This window comes from Rana temporaria, chromosome 13, assembly GCF_905171775.1.
Source record: "Rana temporaria chromosome 13, aRanTem1.1, whole genome shotgun sequence".
Classification (NCBI taxonomy): domain Eukaryota; kingdom Metazoa; phylum Chordata; class Amphibia; order Anura; family Ranidae; genus Rana; species Rana temporaria.
In genome coordinates this window covers 14,679,428-14,700,188 of record NC_053501.1, presented here as the reverse complement: position 1 = coordinate 14,700,188, position 20,761 = coordinate 14,679,428, and the positions used below count along the sequence as shown (strand labels likewise).

Here is a 20,761-nt window from a genome sequence, read left to right as displayed (position 1 = left end):
GTGTCTGCACCGAGGGGGTACTATAGTTGGTGGGGGTGTGTATATTACAGTGGGGGAGATTTTTTATTTATTTTTGCCGATCCGAAAAATGATCCGATCCGTGACTCCTGATCCGAGGAACGATCCGAACCGTGAGTTAATTGATCCGTTGCACCCCTAGTCAATCACTTAGTCTCTGAATAGGAACGCCCAGTCCCGCAGGATCCACTACCCGGAAGCCGGGGGGGAAAAACAGCTATATGGCGTTATGTACAGCGAAAAAAAAACAAAAAACAGCATACTGTACATGTCGGCAGTATGCTGAATGGAGTGGTATATACATGTTTTTAGGGTGAACCACCGCTTTAATGCATAGGATGCATAAAAGGTAAAAAACACGTAGGTTTACAACCCCTTTGCGTTGTAGTTTATGCTCTCTGTACTGCTTTCTTGCAAAGCGAAGGCATTCTGGCAATGGGAGGAGTTATCCTGGGCCGGCCTACATTTTTTTTTTTGTCTGCTCATGTCCAATCCTCCTGCAGGCAACTGTATAACCCAAAGCCTAAGGACGGTGTCCCTCAATGAGCTCCCATGTTACAGTGAATATAAAAGCCTTATGTCGCTCAGATAACACACAGCTTGCTTGTTGTAGAATAAAAGTCATTTATGAGTTGTACCCATATACAATATAGTTTCCAGAGTTATGATGTCATCCATTCCTGGGAGGGCAGTGGCATGATTTAATCACGCCACTTTACTGACATTGCCGGGAAAGTTAGTAGCATTGTTGTGTGTGTGGGGGGGGGGGGGGGGGGGTCACATTTAATGTCATGTTTCGGAAGACATGAGGGCCTGGCTTCTGTCAAACATAAAGTGATTGTCCTTTACAGGGGTGACTGTTCCTTGCATCGCCATACCCTGCAGGCCTTCGGTTTGTCCAGAGCCAGCCATAAAAGTCCAAGACTCGGTTCCTCGGCCAGTTCTTGCGCTTTTCAATACTGTTTCCATGTGCGGAGAAAAACCAAATGACGTCAGTGTCTTTAGCTAAGCAAAATAGAGACGTCCTCCTCATAGGAGTGTCTGTCTGAAGACGCGGACAGCAGAGAAGAGTCCTGTAAGGCGTCTTCACTCAGCTGGAGATGTTCCTCCATTCTGTTTTCTGAAAACAAGAAAGAAAAAATCCTGAAAATCCAAAACCAGACTTTTCTGGTCATCTGCAAAGCTTCTCACTCCAAAATGTACCGTATGTACAGTGCCTTGAAAAAGTATTCAAACCCCTTGACATTTCCCACATATTGTCATTCTACAACCAAAAATGTAAATCTATTTTATTGTTTGTTTGTTTTTTTGTGATGGACCAACACAAAGTGGCACGTAATTGTGAAGTGGAAGGAAAATGATAAATGGTTTTAAAGCGGTTGTATAGCCTTTTTTTTTACTTTTACCTACAGGTAAGCCTATAATAAAGCTTACCTGTAGGTATAGAGAATATCTCCTAAACCTGTACAGTTTAGGAGATATTCCCCTCGCAATGCGCCGCTGATTGCAGCGGTGCATGCGCAGGGGGGTTCCTCGGCTAAAGGACCGGCAGCCGCCGGACCTTGCCGAATTGAAGTCTCCCGCGCGCATGTGCGGCAGTGACGATATCGCCGCTCCAGCCAATCACAGCACTGGAGCGGTGATACCCGGAAGACACGCCGAGTCAAGATGACATCTCGCTCGGCGTGGACCAGGTAAGTTCTCTTCTCCTCGTTCCGAGGTAAGTATTTCATAATGAGCTAGTATGCGGTGCATACTAGCTCATTATGGGCCAGATCCACACAGGTAGTACGCCGGCGTATCTACTGATACGCCGGCTTACTTTCAAATTACCCGCGTTGTATCTTTAGTTTGAATCCTCAACCCAAGATACGACGGCTTCTGGGTTCGATCCGACAGGCGTACGGCTTCGTACGCCTTCGGATCGTAGGTGCAATACTTCGGCGCCCGCTGGGTGGAGTTCGCGTCGTTTTTTCGCGTCGTTTTCGGCGTCGGGTATGCAAATTAGCGATTTACGACGATCCACGAACGTACGCGTAGCCGTCGCATTTTCTAACGTCGTCTGTAGTCCGCTTTTTCCGGCGTATTTTGCGGCGTATAGATAGACTTGCCATGTTAAGTATGGCCGTCGTTCCCGCGTCGAAATTAGAATTTTTTTTTTTGCGCAAGTCGTCGGTGAATAGGGATGGACGTAAGTCACGTCCAAGTTCAAAAAATGACGTCGTTGCGACGTCATTTCGCGCAAAGCACGGCGGGAAATTTTAAAACGGAGCATGCGCAGTTCAATCGGCGCGGGGACGCGCTTCATTTAAATGAATCACGCCCCCTACCCGCCGATTTGAATTCCGCCACCAGAAATACACTACGCCGCCGTAACTTACGGCGCAAAATCTTTGAGGATTTGAAAGTACGCCAGGTAAGGTACGGCGGCGTAGCGTATCTCTGATACGCGGCGCAAGTGTAAATGTCTGTGGATCTGGCCCTATGTCTTTTGCCTTGCAGGTGTAAAAAAATAAATAAAAAAAATTGCATATGTGGGTATACAACCGCTTTAATTTTTTTTACAAAATAAATATGTGAAAAGGGCGGGGTTCACTGCAATTACAGCTGCAAGTCTTTTAGGGTATGTGGGCAAGAAAGGGAAGAGAAGCACTAGTAGGCACTTCCTAGTGCAGCATTAATTTATTGAGATAAGCAATTCCTGACAATATGGATTGCACTCCCATAGTGCTCAGTGGCTGAGGGCTTGTCACGTCCAGCATGGGAGCAAAAATGCTGGTATGTCTCTTTTGATAGTGAGCCACGAGCGTCGTTAACAGCGGGGAGCTGAAGCCTTGAGGAATCTCAGGTAGACCAGGGTCTCATCTGACCAGAGCACCTTCTTCCACATGTTTGCTGTGTCCCCCACATGGCTTCTCACAAACTGCAAACAGGACTTCTTATGTCTTTCTTTCACCAATGTCTTTCTTCTTGTCACTCTTCCATAAAGGGCAGATTTGTGGAGAGACGACTAATAGTTGTCCTGTGGACAGATTCTCCCACCTGAGCTGTGGATCTCTGCAGCTCCTCCAGAGTTACCATGGACCTCTTGGCTGCTTCTCCGATTAATGCCCTTCTTGCCTGTCAGTTTAGGTCAGGGATCCTCAAACTACGGCCCTCCAGCTGTTGCGGAACTACACATCCCATGAGGCATTGTAAAACTCTAACATTCACAGACATGACTAGGCATGATGGGTGTAATGGTCACCACCGTTTACGACCTTCCATCAATCCACGACAGCTTATCTGACACTCCAACCATCCAACAGACATCAGACATCCCATTTCCCAGAATAACGAGACTTGCTCTGTTACTGGTTTCAAATGTATGAACACTTTTAATGGTTAGCTCTCAAGTTTATATACAGTTTTCAAGGCATGTTTCAGTGATTCCAGGAACAATCAAACTCTCCACCCACACATCACACCCTGGGGGGGGCTTCAATACACCTTCAGATGGCTAATTGCTAAACATTCCAGACATTTTGGCGCCGGTCTATAATTAACATGACCTAATCACTGCACCTGAGAAGTCACATTCCTTCATTAACATAATTCAAACAAAACACCATCACACAATGTTTTCCCCTCAATCCACATCTTTAGACAGACGGTCTGTCTCCGACAGAAAGGTATTCACACCTGAGCATCAATAGGCTTTAAACAGTGTTATCACACAATGAAAGGCCTTTCAAGAGCCAGCCTCATTTAACATGTCAACAGTCTACAGAGAGAGATGAGTCATAGAATAAACCAACACTTTGCAATATCTCAAGATCCTGCAATATGAGCTATCAGTAATGTCCCCTGTCCTGTAATTTAGGATATAATTTCTCAGTCACCCTATGGCCCTATCGGACATAAGGTGACCCTAGACATAAGACTCCTTGGTTACGCCGGTACAGGAGTACCCCTCATCCTTCCAAAGTCTCTGTTTGTCACGGGTCATTCCGTTACAATGGGAATTGTAGTTCCTGAACAACTGGAGGGCCGTAGTTTGAAGACCCATGGTTTAGGAGGACGGCCATGTCTTGGTAGGTTTGCAGTTCTGCCATACGCTTTCCATTTTCGAATGCTGGATTGAACAGAGCTCCGTGAGATGTTCAAAGCTTGGGAGATTTTTTTTTTTTAGAATCCAACCCTGCTTTATACTTCTCCATAACTTTATCCCTGACCTATCTGGTGTGTTCTTTTGGCCTTCATGATGCTGTTTGTTCACTAAGGTTCTCTAACAAACCCCTGAGGGCTTCACAGAACAGCTGTATTTATACTGAGACTAAAATTACACACAGGTGGACTATATTTGTTAATTATGTGAGTTCTGAAGGCGATTGGTTCCAGTAGATTTTAGTTAGGGGTATCAGAGTCAGGGCTCAAGTCCTGCGGGAACGCGTGGGAACGGAGTCCCTGCACTTTTTTCACAGCAGGAACGCAGTTCCCTTTGCAGGACTAGAGCAGCCGAGCCGATCCTTCACTAAGCGGCGATGCCCAACTCGAGTCACTGTCAGGGGCAGGCGAACCTTAGTAATCCTTTATGTTACTGGCCGCTTCCTGTATATGGAATCATTGGGTAGTGTGCGGGTATTCCGTCACTTCCTCGATGCCGCAATGTCTCCTGGGAGCTTTTGTCATTGTTCCCAGGAGACATTGCGGAGGTCTGCCGCGAGTTATCGCGGGATTTAGAAAGAACTTTCTCAAAGTCTCCTGGGAACAATGACAAAAGCTCCCAGGAGACATTGCGGCATCGAGGAAGTGACGGAATACCCGCACACTACCCAATGATTCCATATACAGGAAGCGGCCAGTAACAAAGGATTACTAAGGTACAGTGGATCGAAAAAAAAAACACGGTTCAGTAATTATGCAGATGAGCGTATCATTTTTTTTTGTTTTTGGGGGGGGGGGGGGGGGGAGTGGATCTTGGGTGGGAGTTCCCACACTTTTTCCCCAGGACTTGACCCCTGATCAGAGTAAAGGGGGCTGAATACAAATGCCCTCCACACTTTTCACATATTTATTTGTAAAAAATAAATATAAATCCATTTATCATTTTCCTTCCACTTCGTGTTGGTCTATCACATAAAATACATTCATTATTTTGGGTGTAACATGACAAAATGTGGAAAGTTTCAAGGGGTATGAATACTTTTTCAAGGCACTGCATGATCATAGGTAACCATTCTATGCACAGCTATGCAACTTAGAAAACCCCCTCCCCTCCATTACCAGCATAACCCCTGAGGACTGCAGGAGGCACACCTACCTTTCAGCTGTGCACCTACCTTTAAGATTTCCAGGATGTAGCACCTACCTTGCAGCTTTCCGGAGTGATGCTTTTTTACATGAGCATTCCGGCTTCCACTCTGGGAAAAGCTCTTCCCACAGATGGGACACTGGTGGGACTTCACACCTGCCCAGCAGACAGGAGCCTTATCACAATGTGCACATACAATGGCTGCCACACGTTACAAAATGAAGTATAAGGTCAAAGCTTTGGCTAAAGTTAGTACAAAGTATAAAAGCAAATGCCGCTTTAGACCAAAAGACGTTCTATTTAACAGGTTACACTAATGAATGAGAGAACGGGCGCACACAGTGTGAGATGCTTCACCTTATTACCTGCTGTAATGCTCTATGGCAGGGGTCTCCAAACTTTCTAGGCAAAGGGCCAGTTTACGGTCCTTCAGGCTTTAAGCCCTGTAAATACGGGCCGAATGTCAGGCAACAATCGGCCGGTTCAATAAAAAACAGCCAACATTCGGCCCTTGTGTATGGTACTCAGTCCAACAGAAGCCAGGCGTTTGGCCGGCTTCTGTCAGACAAGCATGCTGGAAAACCAGCAGCCGACCAACTCCCCACCAGACCTCTCGGCCATTGATGGAGCGCGCTGATTGGAGTGTTCTGGCGGGAGGGCCACCCCCGTCATAACACAACAGCTCAGCAAGGGAGATCGCTGTACTAACATCTCATTGTTTTTGTGTTTTGTTTTTGTGTTTGTTTTTTAAACCCAGTAGTGTGTACCAGGCAATAGTGTGGCCAGTGGGAGTAGAAAATACCCATCATTGGTTTTAATGGGAGAAATAGTGCCCAATTGACGGTGCCAGCAGGGGGGAAGACTGGTGCCCCCCTATTGACGGTGCCAGCAGGGGGGGAAGACTGGTGCCCCCCTATTGACGGTGCCAGCAGGGGGGGGAAGACTGGTGCCCCCCCATTGACGGTGCCAGCAGGGGGGGGAAGACTGGTGCCCCCCCATTGACGGTGCCAGCAGGGGGGGGAAGACTGGTGCCCCCCCATTGACGGTGCCAGCAGGGGGGGGGAGACTGGTGCCCCCCCATTGACGGTGCCAGCAGGGGGGGGAAGACTGGTGCCCCCCCATTGACGGTGCCAGCAGGGGGAAGACTGGTGCCCCCCCATTGACGGTGCCAGCAGGGGGAAGACTGGTGCCCCCCCATTGACGGTGCCAGCAGGGGGAAGACTGGTGCCCCCCCATTGACGGTGCCAGCAGGGGGAAGACTGGTGCCCCCCCATTGACGGTGCCAGCAGGGGGAAGACTGGTGCCCCCCCATTGACGGTGCCAGCAGGGGGAAGACTGGTGCCCCCCCATTGACGGTGCCAGCAGGGGGAAGACTGGTGCCCCCCCATTGACGGTGCCAGCAGGGGGAAGACTGGTGCCCCCCCATTGACGGTGCCAGCAGGGGGAAGACTGGTGCCCCCCCATTGACGGTGCCAGCAGGGGGAAGACTGGTGCCCCCCCATTGACGGTGCCAGCAGGGGGAAGACTGGTGCCCCCCCATTGACGGTGCCAGCAGGGGGAAGACTGGTGCCCCCCCATTGACGGTGCCAGCAGGGGGAAGACTGGTGCCCCCCCATTGACGGTGCCAGCAGGGGGAAGACTGGGGCCCCCCCATTGACGGTGCCAGCAGGGGGAAGACTGGGGCCCCCCCATTGACGGTGCCAGCAGGGGGAAGACTGGGGCCCCCCCATTGACGGTGCCAGCAGGGGGAAGACTGGGGCCCCCCCATTGACGGTGCCAGCAGGGGGAAGACTGGGGCCCCCCCCATTGACGGTGCCAGCAGGGGGAAGACTGGTGCCCCCCCATTGACGGTGCCAGCAGGGGGAAGACTGGTGCCCCCCCATTGACGGTGCCAGCAGGGGGAAGACTGGTGCCCCCCCATTGACGGTGCCAGCAGGGGGAAGACTGGTGCCCCCCCATTGACGGTGCCAGCAGGGGGAAGACTGGTGCCCCCCCCATTGACGGTGCCAGCAGGGGGAAGACTGGTGCCCCCCCATTGACGGTGCCAGCAGGGGGAAGACTGGTGCCCCCCCATTGACGGTGCCAGCAGGGGGAAGACTGGTGCCCCCCCATTGACGGTGCCAGCAGGGGGAAGACTGGTGCCCCCCCATTGACGGTGCCAGCAGGGGGAAGACTGGTGCCCCCCCATTGACGGTGTCAGCAGGGGGAAGAATGGTGCCCCCATTGACGGTGTCAGCAGGGGGAAGAATGGTGCCCCCATTGACGGTGTCAGCAGGGGGAAGAATGGTGCCCCCATTGACGGTGTCAGCAGGGGGAAGAATGGTGCCCCCATTGACGGTGTCAGCAGGGGGAAGAATGGTGCCCCAATTGACGGTGTCAGCAGGGGGGAAGAATGGTGCCCCCATTGACGGTGTCAGTAGGGGGGGAAGAATGGTGCCCCCATTGACGGTGTCAGTAGGGGGGAAAAATGGTGCCCCCATTGACGGTGTCAGTAGGGGGGAAGAATGGTGCCCCCATTGACGGTGTCAGTAGGGGGGAAGAATGGTGCCCCCATTGACGGTGTCAGCAGGGGGGAAGAATGGTGCCCCCATTGACGGTGTCAGCAGGGGGGAAGAATGGTGCCCCCATTGACGGTGTCAGCAGGGGGAAGAATGGTGCCCCCATTGACGGTGTCAGCAGGGGGAAGAATGGTGCCCCCATTGACGGTGTCAGCAGGGGGAAGAATGGTGCCCCCATTGACGGTGTCAGCAGGGGGAAGAATGGTGCCCCCATCCACATCCGACCCCCTGCTGACAATGTGGCAATTTGGAGATCACTACTCTGGAATAGAGGGGCCTACACTAAATGGACCCTATATATGAGAAGGCAGGCAATGAAATCATATCTGCCAATCAAAGACATGTCTTATTAGTTCCATGTGAAGGATGCAATTCACACAATATAATACAGTTACATGTTTATGCAGAATTTGGGATGGTTTCCTATTTATTCTATGGTCATACAGTGGCTGCTAAGGATAAAGCTATCATTGGCTAAACAGTGTCACATTCCGACAGCAATACACCACAACTATGACAAAGGTCATAGAAAGTCTTTACCTGAATGGACGACCTGATGTTTGCGCAGGCTGGAATACTCGGCAAACGATCGGCCGCACCCTTCCATCTCACACACAAATGGCTTCTCTCCTGCGAGACGACAAATCATCAGTAAACAGCCAACCACAAGCCAAGATCTAAGGGCTGCTACCACCACTCACCAGTGTGAATACGGAGATGGTTCTTCAGGTTTCCGGCTGTTGTGAACTGTTTCCCGCAGCCAGTCTCCGGACACAGGAACGGTCGTTCACCATTATGAGTGCGCATGTGGACTTTCAACCTCTGGAGAACATAAAAACTCTTCCCACAACCCTCTGCTGGGCATGTAAAGGAGCGGTCATTCCTGAAAACAAAAAGGACAGGAGCAGTGAGGGGGGAGTCAGTACACCCCAAGCAGGGTGATAAGGTGGCCAGCTTGGGTCTCCTCCGATAGAGATCACAGTGTGCATCGCAGATGATATTTAGCTATGATTTGAAGAGTAACATTTGTCCAATAGTGGGATTTATATGGATTATTTAAAGGCTAAAAGGTGCCTCTTGTATTTTGTAACCCCCAACTGTGCCAACTTAGCCCACTCCCCTAGATGCATACTTGCCTTGCAATTTTTCCTGTGACCACCAGGGTTTATTTTACACCCCACCGCACTGCCAAACTCTTCTATGCACGGTCAATACCAGGGGTCCTCAAACTACGGCCCGCCAGTGTGATTTACCCGTCCCGCGGTCTGCTTCTTTAACATCGCAGCAAACCCCCTCCCCTCTGCTACCTTAATCACACAAGACGAGAAACATGACAGGTCCGGACAAAGGGCCCTTTTGAGTTAAGAAGCGGGTGATTGGTTACTAGGCAGCGGGACGGTCCCAGCAATCAATCACTTGCCTTTCACTTGCAAAGTCCTGGCCTTTGTCCAGACCTGCTCTGCTTCAAGTCTTGCGTGATTAAGGTAGCAGCGGGGAAGGGGGGGGGGGGGGATGCTGTGGTATTATAGTAGGGGCAGCAGTGTAATATCGATGGGGGATCTATTATTGGTGGAGTCTGTGATGGGAAGCATCTCTTATGAGGGGAGTCTGTGATTGGGGGGGGGGGGGGGGGGGAGTAGTCTGTTATGGGGGGGGGGGGGGAGTAGTCTGTTATGGGGGGGGGGGAATCTGTGATGGAGAGGAGTCTGATGGGGGCAATGAAGGGGTTAAGTGTGTCCTAGGCAGCGATTCTAACTGTGTTGGGGATGGGCTACAAGTGACACAATATGATCACTGCTCCCGGTGACAGGGAGCAGTAGCTCACTGTCCTGTCACTAGGCAGAACAGGGAAATGCCTTGTTTACCGCCCTGTGAGACGATCGCGGGTACCCGGCAGACAGAGTCCACAGCGCGCGCCCGCCAGCGCAGTGGCAAATTCAAAGGGACGTATAGGTATGTCCCTTTGCGCAGCCGTGCCATTCTGTTGATGTACATGCGCCGGTCGGCAAGTGGTCGCCAAGATGTTTTTTGGGGGATTAAAATTATGTTAAGATACTGATACTAATAAGACATCCCCTGAAAATAAGCCCTAGGGTCTTTTTTGTGGCCAAAATTAATAAAAGACCCGGTCTAATTTTCGGGGGGAAACGCGGTAGTTGGGGCACTGGACACATTTGCTGCCATTGTACTGGTGTCCAGTGCACCCATGTGCTTTTAAGGAGTGGTGGACTCCCTCCAGGCATACCTGCCCTTTATCTATCTATTAGAATGCATGTGCTTTAACGATGGAGGCTCTCAAAAAACGTATAGAGTTAGGACTGCAGATAATACTGGGGTGTCCTGAAGTGACTCTGCAGCTTACGCATGCATCTGCAAATGTGTGCAAACTAGAACCCTGTTTTTAACGCAAACTGTTAGACAGCATAATTTGGTTGGTGGCAGACTGGCTGGCAAGTTGAACTGGGAATTTTCTTTGCTTTTGTTTGAAACGCGCTGTCTATGCCTGCACAGTTGCTTTCCATAGGGTTCTATGGGTTCATCACCTGAAGAAATAGTTCTTGGAGCCCGCCAGATTAATGGATGTGTTTTTTGTTCAACACATCGTCCCTGTTTGGACTTGAGATTTTCAAATTAATATATTGACTTTTAAATCAAAACTCGTCAACGGATTCTCAAAATTACATACCTAAAAAAAAAAGAACCATCTTTCCATATATACTATTTTATAGTATCTTGCCAATGTTTGTTACAATTGACCGAGCCACTAAAATTCAACGGACCAATACTTACATTCCTGGCACACCAACATGCAGCCAAAACCTGGGCTGTAAAGATGATCGGCACCCAGGTATCAGTTCTGGGGTTTCCTCTTGTGAGACCCCTTTCACACTGGAGCATTTTAAAGGCGCTTTAGCGCTAAAAAAGTGCCCGTAAGAAGCCTCATCTGCAATCCCAATGTGAAAGCCTGAGTGCTTTCAGAGCCCTTTCATACTTCCAGCGCCCGAAAAACACTTGTAAAGCGCCTCAATGGGAAGGGGGCTTTAGGAGCGATGTATTTACAACGCTCCTAAAGCGCTGCAAAGAAGCTGCTTGCAGGACTTTTTTTTACTCCCTGCCAGCGCAGCACCTCAGTGTGAAAGCACTCGGGCTTTCACATTGGGATTGCAGATGAGGCTTCTTTCAGGCGCTTTCTTTAATGCCAAAGCGCCTGAAAAATGCAACAGTGTAAAAGGTGTCCAATTTAGAAAATGAAAGTGTTCACAAGAGGACAAAAAGGAAATACTTCCCGGTCATTATCCTGGTACAGGAAAGTTACCTGTGTGTTTTCAGATGGTATTTCATGTGTGTCGGCCACACAAAGACACGGTCACAGCCCTTGTATGAGCAGCGCAGACGTTTCTCCGATGGAGTAGCTTTTGGTTCAGCTTCTGGAAGATTATTCTGTGAAATATCCACTGGGGAAAAAATAAATAAAAAGGAAGAGAAAATGTTCTAAATATAGTAATGCTAGATCTTTACAGCTTCCATATTTGCCTAGTCTAGAAACCATCACATCCCAGCCTTAGCCCTTACCACCACTGCAGAAGTCAACTTTCCACATTTACCCAATGGCCAAGCTGTCCCGCCAAAGGGACAAGGACAGGGGAACAAACTACCACACCTACAAAAGGAGAATATATATATATATATATATATATATATATATATATATATATATATATATATATATATATATATATATATACCGTATTTATCGGGGTATTGCGCGCTCCGGCGTATAGTGCGCACCCCTAATGGGGACCCGCATTCCTGTAAAAAAAACATTTTAGTACTTACAGTTTTGGTGTCTTGCGCGGCGTCCATCGTTGGCCTCGTCGGGTCCGGCGTCCGTCTGCGGCTTCGGTGGTGTCCTCCTCGTCGGGTCCGGCGTCCTTCTGCGGCCATCATGGTGTCCTCCCCGCTCGATCCTCGCGCTGAGTTTGAACCACTGCGCCGGCATATACCGAGCGCAGTACACTCGGGTATAGTCGGGCAGGCTCGGCTCCTCTCGCGTTCACGTCCTGTACGTCCAGGACGTGACCGCGAGAGGAGCCGAGCCTGCTCGACTTTACCCGAGTGTACTGCGCTCAGTATATGCCGGCGCAGTGGCTCAAACTCGGCGCGGGAAGCGGGTATCGGCGTATATCGCGCACCCACGATATACGTGGGGCAAAAAAGTGCGCGGTGAACGCCGATAAATACGGTATATATATATATATATATATATATATATATATATATATATATATATATATATATATATATATATATATATATATATATATATATATATATATATATATATATATATATATATATATGTGTAAATATATACACACAGTGGAACCTCGGATTACGAGCATAATCCATTCCAGGAGAATGCTTGTAATCCAAAACACTTGCATATCAAAGCGAGTTTCCCCACAGAAGTTAATGGAAACGAAGATAATTTGTTCCGCATTGACTTCTATGGCATGCAATACTGCATGTGGCCAGAGGCGGGGTGGCGGCGGAGAGCCTCGGAAATATTTTGGGGACAGCTCGACTGATGGAGAGGAAAGCCACTCAGGTGAGGTGTGGAAGTCTTCAAGGTAATTACTTCTCCCAGAACCACGGGTGCAGGCAATGCATGTGCAATGGCAAAACAAAAGAACCGATTCTTCTGGACAGCCGCACACCGAATAAAAATTGCCTTTATTGGAAAATCTATGACTAAACACTAGTACAGTGTGAAACGCGTCAGTTTGACCGGTTGCTGTGACCTGTAGTGCCGTTTTGGATTTTACAATTTTTATTCAGTGTGTGGCTGTCCAGAAGAATCTGTTCTTTTGTTTTGCCACGACAGCTTGGCTGATCTCGAAAACCCTCGGAAAGGTTCAGAAAGTGAGTAAAAATCGCTGATCGCCGCCATTAGTAGTAAAAAAATAAAAATAAATTAATAAAAATGCAATAAAACTATCCCCTATTTTATAAACGCTATAAATTTTGCGCAAACCAAACCGATAAACGCTTATTGCGATTTTTTTTATACCAAAAATAGGTAGAAGAATACGTATCGGCCTAAACTGAGGGAATTTTTTTTTTTTTTTTTATATTTTTGGGGGATGTTTATTATAATGCAAAAAGTAAAAAATATTGATTTTTTTTTTCAAAATTGTCGCTCTATTTTTGTTTATAGCGCAAAAAATAAAAACCGCAGAGGTGATCAAATATCACCAAAAGAAAGCTCTATTTGTGGGAAAAAAAGGACGCCAATTTTGTTTGGGAGCCACGTCGCATGACCGCGCAATTGTCAGTTAAAGCGACGCAGTGCCGAATCGCAAAAAAATGGCCGGGTCCTTTAGCTGCCTAAAGGTCCGGGTCTTAAGTGGTTAAAAGCCAGCAACTGCAGTATGTGTAGCTGCTGTTTTTTTTTTTTGGCCGGAACACCGCTTTAAGTGCAGCAATCCTGGACTTTATTTTTTCTATAGATGGCCTTTGTGATGGCCTGATTGTAGTGCACTGGGGAAAAATAAATAAAAATGTAATAAACATAAAAATGACTACAATGGTGTTACGGAGCATTCTTGTCATTTGTTAGAAGGCATACCAAAATGATAAATACAAAGAAGTCCCTCTGCTTGTAGTATTAGTATATTACCATTATTGCTATTCTTGGCATTCTTTGCCAGCTGTGCCCGAGTGGCAGCAATCAGACTATCGTGAGCCAATTCCTGAACCCGCAGGAACCACGGCGTACTGCTATCTGTGCAATCATTGGACAAGAAATCATTTCCAGAGTCTTCTGCTTCATCCTGAACAAAGACTAAATGTTCCGATGGTGACCCGAGTCCTAGAAGAGAAGAAATCCGTTTAGAAGTGGAAGCTGAATGTATCCAAGGAAATATGAAGAAGATTTAAAATTATATCTAAACCAAATAATATAATATATTGTAGAATGATATTCTATAAAACTAGACAGTGGGGGGAGGGGCGTGACTCCCGTGGGAGTCTATCCCCAGAAGTGGGTACAAATACCTGTATTGCACAGGTATCTGCACCCTCTGAAAGGTGCCAAATGTGACACCGGAGGGAGGGTTCCGAAAAGCGGAGGTTCCATTTTTGTATGTGGACCTCCGCTTTAAAAAAAAAAACCGAACAGCCATGATGGTGGCTGTTCGGTTTCTTTTTTTTTTACAATTATAACATTTTTTATTGTTGATTGCATATATAAAGTACAAAAAGTGGTACACCAATTTGCATAGAGTTAACATACTACATACGCAAGCATACATTCCCCCCCCCCATATCTCCGTGTTATTATGATTGAGTGAAAAAAGCCTCTTAAATTCCAAATTGTCTTCCCTTGGACATTCGTCAGTACTTCTCCACCCAAGATTGAACATTCTCCTGGGGGTATAGTATACTCTATGCAAGAGAAACAAGTGTGATACTTTCTGAGATGGAGAGATCGAGACCAATACCCCCCTCTTCAAGATCGCGCTCCACTGTTCCGTGGTCATTTGCCCTAAGTCTTTCTCCCACCCCATCCTGCTCTTAATAGGGCCTGCCCTACTTATTGTTTTAGCTCCTATTCTGGAATACAATTCGGAGATCAGGCCTTTAGTTGTTTTTGAAGAGTTTATTTTCAAGAGGGTGGGGGCCGAGGACCATACAATGGGTTGTGACCCAAACTGGGCTTGGATGCCGTGCCGGATCTGGAGGTATCTGTAAAATGTTTTATTTGCTATATTGAATTCCTGTCGCAAGTCTGCAAAGGATTTCATATGTTCTCCATCATACAATTGATTTAAGCGATTTATCCCTTGTCTCTCCCATTCCTTGCATCTCTCAATGTCTTTTAGTTCCCTTAAGTTCTGGTTGCACCAGAGAGGGGCAAACGTTGTTATTCCCTTGTAGCCCATTAGTGCTTTTGTTATTTGCCATACTTTAAGGATTAGTTTTATGGTTGGACCATTATAACTAAACGAGCCAGCCTCGAGTGCCTCCAATAATGTCCTATGTGGTGCCCCTATTAGCATCAATGTACCGGGATTCCCGTCTCCCTCCGGTCCACAATTCGCAAGGTGTTGTAATTGCGAAGCTAGGAAGTATGTTTTCGGGTGGGGAACTGCCATTCCCCCCTCTTTAGCTGGTAACTGCATGGTCTGGAGACAAATCCTGGCTTGTCCCTTCTTCCAAATTAACTCTCTGAAAATGCATTCTATCCTTTTGAACCATTTTTGGTCAATCCAGACTGGGGAATTATGAAGGATATAGAGTAGCTGGGGCAGCCACAGCATCTTTATTAGATTGCATCGCCCCGCTATGGATAGCGGTAGTCTACACCAGATGTCTCTTTTTTGTTCCCATTTGAACAGGAGGGGAATTAAGTTGTTTGAAACGAAGCTGTTGATGTCCCTCGTGATCAATATCCCAAGGTATTTCATCATATCTACTACTTTTAACTGGGGGACACCTTGGGGTATCTGTACACCAAGGGAATCAATTGGCAGTAGTGCTGACTTTTCCCAATTAATGACCAGCCCAGAACATAGCCCAAACTCGCCCACCGGTTTCTTTTTTTAAAGCGGAGGTCCACATACAAAAATGGAACCTCTGCTTTTCGGAACCCTCCCTCACGTGTCACATTTGGCACCTTTCAGAGGGTGCAGATACCTGTGCAATACAGGTATTTGTACCCACTTCTGGGGATAGACTCCCACGGGAGTCACGCCCCTCCCCCCACTGTCTTCTGGGAAACACACTGGTATATATAGGATGTAGAAATGGTTAACGTTGAAGAACCCCGGGTTCAGCAGAGCTGGTAGGTACAATCACATGTATGCAGGTTGTATGAAAAAGACATACATCCAGACAAGGGGGGAAAAAAAAGTATGCAGAATAGTTACCTGATCTGGCAAGATTAAGAAGGATAAAGGATGAATTATCATTGGCTGGTAGATCTTGTAGCAATGATGATGGTCCTGAAGGCGATAAAAGAACGCCACTCTTATCATCTCTGGTGTCTGCACCTTGATCAATGTCCACCTGAAGACTGTTCAACAACGCTGGGCTGGGCACCTTACATGGCATCCTCTGCACCACAGGGGGATCTGTCCAACAGAGCAAAACAAAACATTATCAATATCTATCCAAAAAGTACATGAAAGCTAAACTGAGCCACATAGCCCCATCATTAAAGGGGTTGTAAAGGTTTGTTTTTTATTTTTTAAATAGGTTCCTTTAAGCCAGTGCATTGTTGATTCACTTACCTTTTCCTTCAATTTCCCTTCTAAATGTTTTTTTATCTTTGTCTGAATTCCTCACTTTCTATAAGCTTGCCCCCATCATCCGAGCCGTTCTGGCTGGGGGTTAGTCAGCGTGCTAGCCCCCTCCCTTGGTACTACATCCCTGCGGGGAGACGCTGTGAACGTTCACAGGCACGGAGGCAGGGAGGTACACCTGTCCACAGAATCAATCAATCAGATTCCAATCTCTCCACCACGGCCAAGACCAAAGAGCTGCCCAAGGATGTCAAGGACAAGATTGTAGACCTACACAAGGCTGGAATGGGCTACAAGACCATCGCCAAGCAGTTTGGTGAGAGGGTGAGCTTCTATCATGCCGTTTTATTTAATTTTATTTAATTTATTAATTATTTTTTTCACTAGTAATGGCGGCGATCAACGATTTTTATCGTGACTGCGACATTATGGCGGACACATTTGACACCGTTGTCATTTTTACAGCGATCAGTGCTATAAAAATGCACAGATTACTGTAAAAATTACACTGGCAGTGAAGAGGTCAACCACTAGATGGTGCTGCAGGGGTTAAGTGTTTCTTATTGTTAGGGGGCGTGGCTACACGTGACATGTCACTAATGACGTTCCTGATCACGGGGGGGGGGGGGGGGGGACGGTCATCAGTGACAGTGTCACTAGGCAGAATAGGGGAATGCCTTGTTTACAAAGGCATTCCCCTGTTCTGCCCTTGCCGACCGCAATCGCGGGCCTCCCGGGAACTCAATGTGTCACGTGTAGCCACGCCCCCAACAGGCAGATTTAAAGGGACATACCTGTACGCCAATCTGCCTGCCTGTGCCATGTTGTCGACGTACATAGTCGTGCGGCAGTCGGTAAGTGGTTAATAAAACTGCAAAATCTGGTGCAGCTCTGCACATAAACCAATCAGCTTCCAGGTTTTATTGTCGAAGTTTGTGCTCTCCAGTGTGAGTAAAACAACCTCACGGTGTAAACAAAATAAACTAAGTCAGGTAAGAACTGAAATAAATTTCCTTCATTGGCTGCAGTAAGAAAAACACAGACTGGTGTCTACAGAGGCCCTGGGGCAACATAATAAGGGCCACACACATCCCTCAAGCTGCAGGTTGGGCACCTGGGCATTAGGCCCCTACCAACATAGTTCAGCCTGCCATGTCTCCACTGTGATTTACCTACCTGGCAGGAGGAGGGAGCCGCATTCTGAGGTCCCGGGCAGAAGAGACAGACTTTCTCCCAGCGGAATAGAAGCGTTCTGTACAAACTCCACCAGCAACTAAAACACAAAAAAAAAAAAGATCAAAATCAATGTGAAACTTCATGGTGCCCAATGAGGGCGACAGTACCAAGACATGTGAGGGTAACAGATAGTGTTGGTGACAAAAAATATAGAAAGCATTTAATAACAGGAAAGAAACTTAATGGTAATAAATTTGATTTTGCGCAAGTAAAAGATGGTAGATGGCGGCATGAACAAGAAAATGTTGGTGGGGACCAATCACCTCAGGTTTAGGCTGCAGCTCATCAGATAACATTGGAGCAGATCCGCTATCAAGTAAATCCAGCGCCACCTGACAAAGAAAAAACACAAAAGTGATTATCTTATAATACGAGAATTCTCCCGGACATGAGAAAGGATTCTTTCCTCTTCAAGTAATCACAGAGAATAAAAAGTTCCCAGAAGTTCCAGGTCTTCAGGAAACCCAAGAAGAAGAACTGAAAGAATCGCACAGCAAAGAAAACCCATAAGAAGGGAACTCGCCGTCCTGGAGGATTCCTTGAAAAAGGAAATATATACATTATATATATATATATATATATATATATATATATATATATATATATATATATATGACGATAACTCATCTTTCCCCAAGTCACTCTCCAAGGACGGCGACATGAAAGCCTAAGACAGGGCTCGACAAATCCCCAGTTGCCAGGGCGACTAGGCTTGGAAGGTGGGCAAAAAACTTTGTGAAGTCCCCAGCTCTTCCTTGTGTAAGCTGGCGCCATCTGGTGGTGGCCGTTGGTATTACAAGTTAAGCATTACAAGTTAAACAGCAATTCTAATGTCATTTTTCACTATTTTCACTGCCATCTCCTTCCCTCTAATTAGAACCCCCAAACATTATATATTTTTTTATCCTAACACCCTAGAGAATAAAATAGCGATCGTTGCAATACTTTCTGTCACGCCGTATTTGCGCAGCGGTCTTACAAGCGCACTTTTTTGGGAAAAAATTACACTTTTTTTAATTAAAAATAAGACAACAGTAAAGTTATCCCCATTTTTTTTATATTATGAAAGATAATGTTACGCCGAGTAAATTCATACCCAACATGTCACGCTTCAAAATTGCGTCCGCTCGTGGAATGGCGACAAACTTTTACCCTTTAAAATCTTCATAGGCGACTTTTAAAAAAACTCTACAGGTTGCATGTTTTGAGTTACAGAGGAGATCTAGTGCTAGAATTATTGCTCTCGCTCTACCAATCGCGGCGATGCCTCACATGTGTGGTTTGAACACCGTTTACATATGCAGTCGCTGCTCACGTATGTGTTCGCTTCTGCGCGCAAGCTCGTCGGGACGGGGCGCGTTTTCTGGCTCCTAACTTTTTTAGCTGGCTCCTAGATTCCAAGCAAAATTTGTCAACCCCTGAGTTAAGTCGTATATTTAGAGGAACCACAGATTGAAAACTTTCTTCACCTGAAGACGCCGCAATGCATGGAGTTGGGGGACGCAGACGCCGCAATGCATGGAGTTGGGGGACGCAGACGCCACGATGCATGGAGTTGGGGGACGCAGACGCCGGAATGCATGGAGTTGGGGGACGCAGACGCCGCGATGCATGGGGTTGTGGGGCGCAGACACCGGAATGCATGGCATAAGATTAAGTGGCTTGATGGGTGCATTTAGGGGGACCACGAACACCCCAATGGGTGAATTTTAGGCTAGGTGAGATGGGGTAGAGTCAGGGGCCACAAGCAAAGCGATGTTGGAGTCATGAGTAGCGCAATAGGCGGAGTCAGGGGCCACGGGCACCTTGATTGGGTGGGGTCAGCGGCCACTGGAGGCAGTGATAGGCGGAGTCAGGGGGGCCACAAGCACAGTGAGGGCGGAGTCAGGGGGCCACAAGCACAGTGATGGGCGGAGTCAGGGGGCATAGAGCAGTGATGAGCGGAGTCAGAGGGCAACGAGCACAGTGATGGGCGGAGTCAGGGGGCCACAAGCTCAGTGATGGGCAGAGTCAGTGGCCCCCGAGCCCAGTGATGGGTGCAGTCAGTGGCCCCCGAGCCCAGTGATGGGTGCAGTCAGGGGGCCCCGAGCCCAGTGATGGGTGCAGTCAGGGGGCCCCGAGCCCAGTGATGGGTGCAGTCAGGGGGCCCCGAGCCCAGTGATGGGTGCAGTCAGGGGGCCCCGAGCCCAGTGATGGGTGCAGTCAGTGGCCCCCGAGCCCAGTGATGGGTGGGGTCGGGGGCCCCGAGCCCAGTGATTGGTGGAGTCGGGGGCCACAAGCTGTGATGGGTGGAGTCGGGGCCACAAGCTGTGATGGGTGGAGTCAGGGGCCACAAGCTGTGATGGGTGGAGTCGGGGGCCCCCGAGCCCAGTGATGGGTGGAGTCGGGGGCCACAAGCTGTGATGGGTGGAGTCGGGGCCACAAGCTGTGATGGGCGGAGTCGGGGCCACAAGCTGTGATGGGTGGAGTCAGGGGCCACAAGCTGTGATGGGTGGAGTCGGGGGCCCCCGAGCCCAGTGATGGGTGGAGTCGTGGGCCACAAGCTGTGATGGGTGGAGTCGGGGCCCCCGAGCCCAGTGATGGGTGGAGTCGGGGGCCACAAGCTGTGATGGGTGGAGTCGGGGCCACAAGCTGTGATGGGTGGAGTCGGGGCCACAAGCTGTGATGGGTGGAGTCGGGGGCCACAAGCTGTGATGGGTGGAGTCGGGGGCCACAAGCGCAGTGATGGGTGGAGTCGGGGGCCACAAGCGCAGTGATGGGTGGAGTCGGGGGCCATGAGTGCTGCCATGTGTGGAGTTGGGGGCCACAAATTTTGTGATGGGAGGGGTTATGATAATGAGCACAGCTAAACAAACATGACAGAAAAACTCCCATTACTATATAGTTAGTAATTATAAGACACCTTTCCAGGGGCCCCCAACATTCGCTCTCAGGATCCCAAACACCCCCCCTCCAGGGGCCCCTGACACCCACCTCCCTCCTCTCCAGCTGACAGACCACCGCTCAGGAATTGTGTACACAATGACCATCACACCGCACAGACGCCGGAATCAGCCCGGTCATGTGATCGGACAAATCCCGCCCCTGCATAGATGGACCAATGACAGCGAATCAACCGCCGTACGGAAACCGGAAGTTGTTCTTTCTCCTCCATACAGGAGGCGGTTGTGGCGGTAGTAAACATTGTGCGGAAGAGTGGGATGGACGCCGACGGTGTTTCCGTCAGATATGGAGACCCGTCGGAATTGGTAACGGAAGTGACGTTTCGTCGCCGCCATCTTGCTACACCTCACACTGTACAACAGTAAATACACTATATCAACTCAGTTAAAAAAAGTACAAAACTCCGG

At 48.4% G+C, this 20,761-nt stretch overlaps 1 protein-coding gene across 3 annotated transcripts; it reads right to left on the bottom strand.

The window, feature by feature from the left end:
* Positions 1-622: 622 nt before the first annotated feature.
* ZNF410 (zinc finger protein 410) lies at positions 623-20,496 on the bottom strand. Of its 3 annotated transcripts, none has more exons than XM_040332173.1 (10): positions 20,385-20,493; positions 17,675-17,743; positions 17,352-17,448; positions 15,801-16,004; positions 13,550-13,741; positions 11,186-11,324; positions 8,571-8,752; positions 8,410-8,499; positions 5,369-5,467; positions 623-1,138 (listed from the first exon to the last, which is right to left on the bottom strand). In XM_040332173.1, exons 2-10 carry the CDS (start codon positions 17,705-17,707, stop codon positions 1,020-1,022), a joined length of 1,155 nt encoding a protein of 384 aa, XP_040188107.1. In that variant the 5' UTR covers positions 17,708-17,743; positions 20,385-20,493; the 3' UTR covers positions 623-1,019. The 3 variants fall into 3 exon arrangements, with proteins under 3 accessions (XP_040188107.1, XP_040188110.1, XP_040188109.1); XM_040332175.1 differs by having other exon boundaries at positions 1,016-1,138; positions 5,340-5,467; positions 20,385-20,496; XM_040332176.1 differs by lacking the exon at positions 5,369-5,467 and having other exon boundaries at positions 20,385-20,496.
* Between the last annotated feature and the right edge of the window lie 265 nt (positions 20,497-20,761).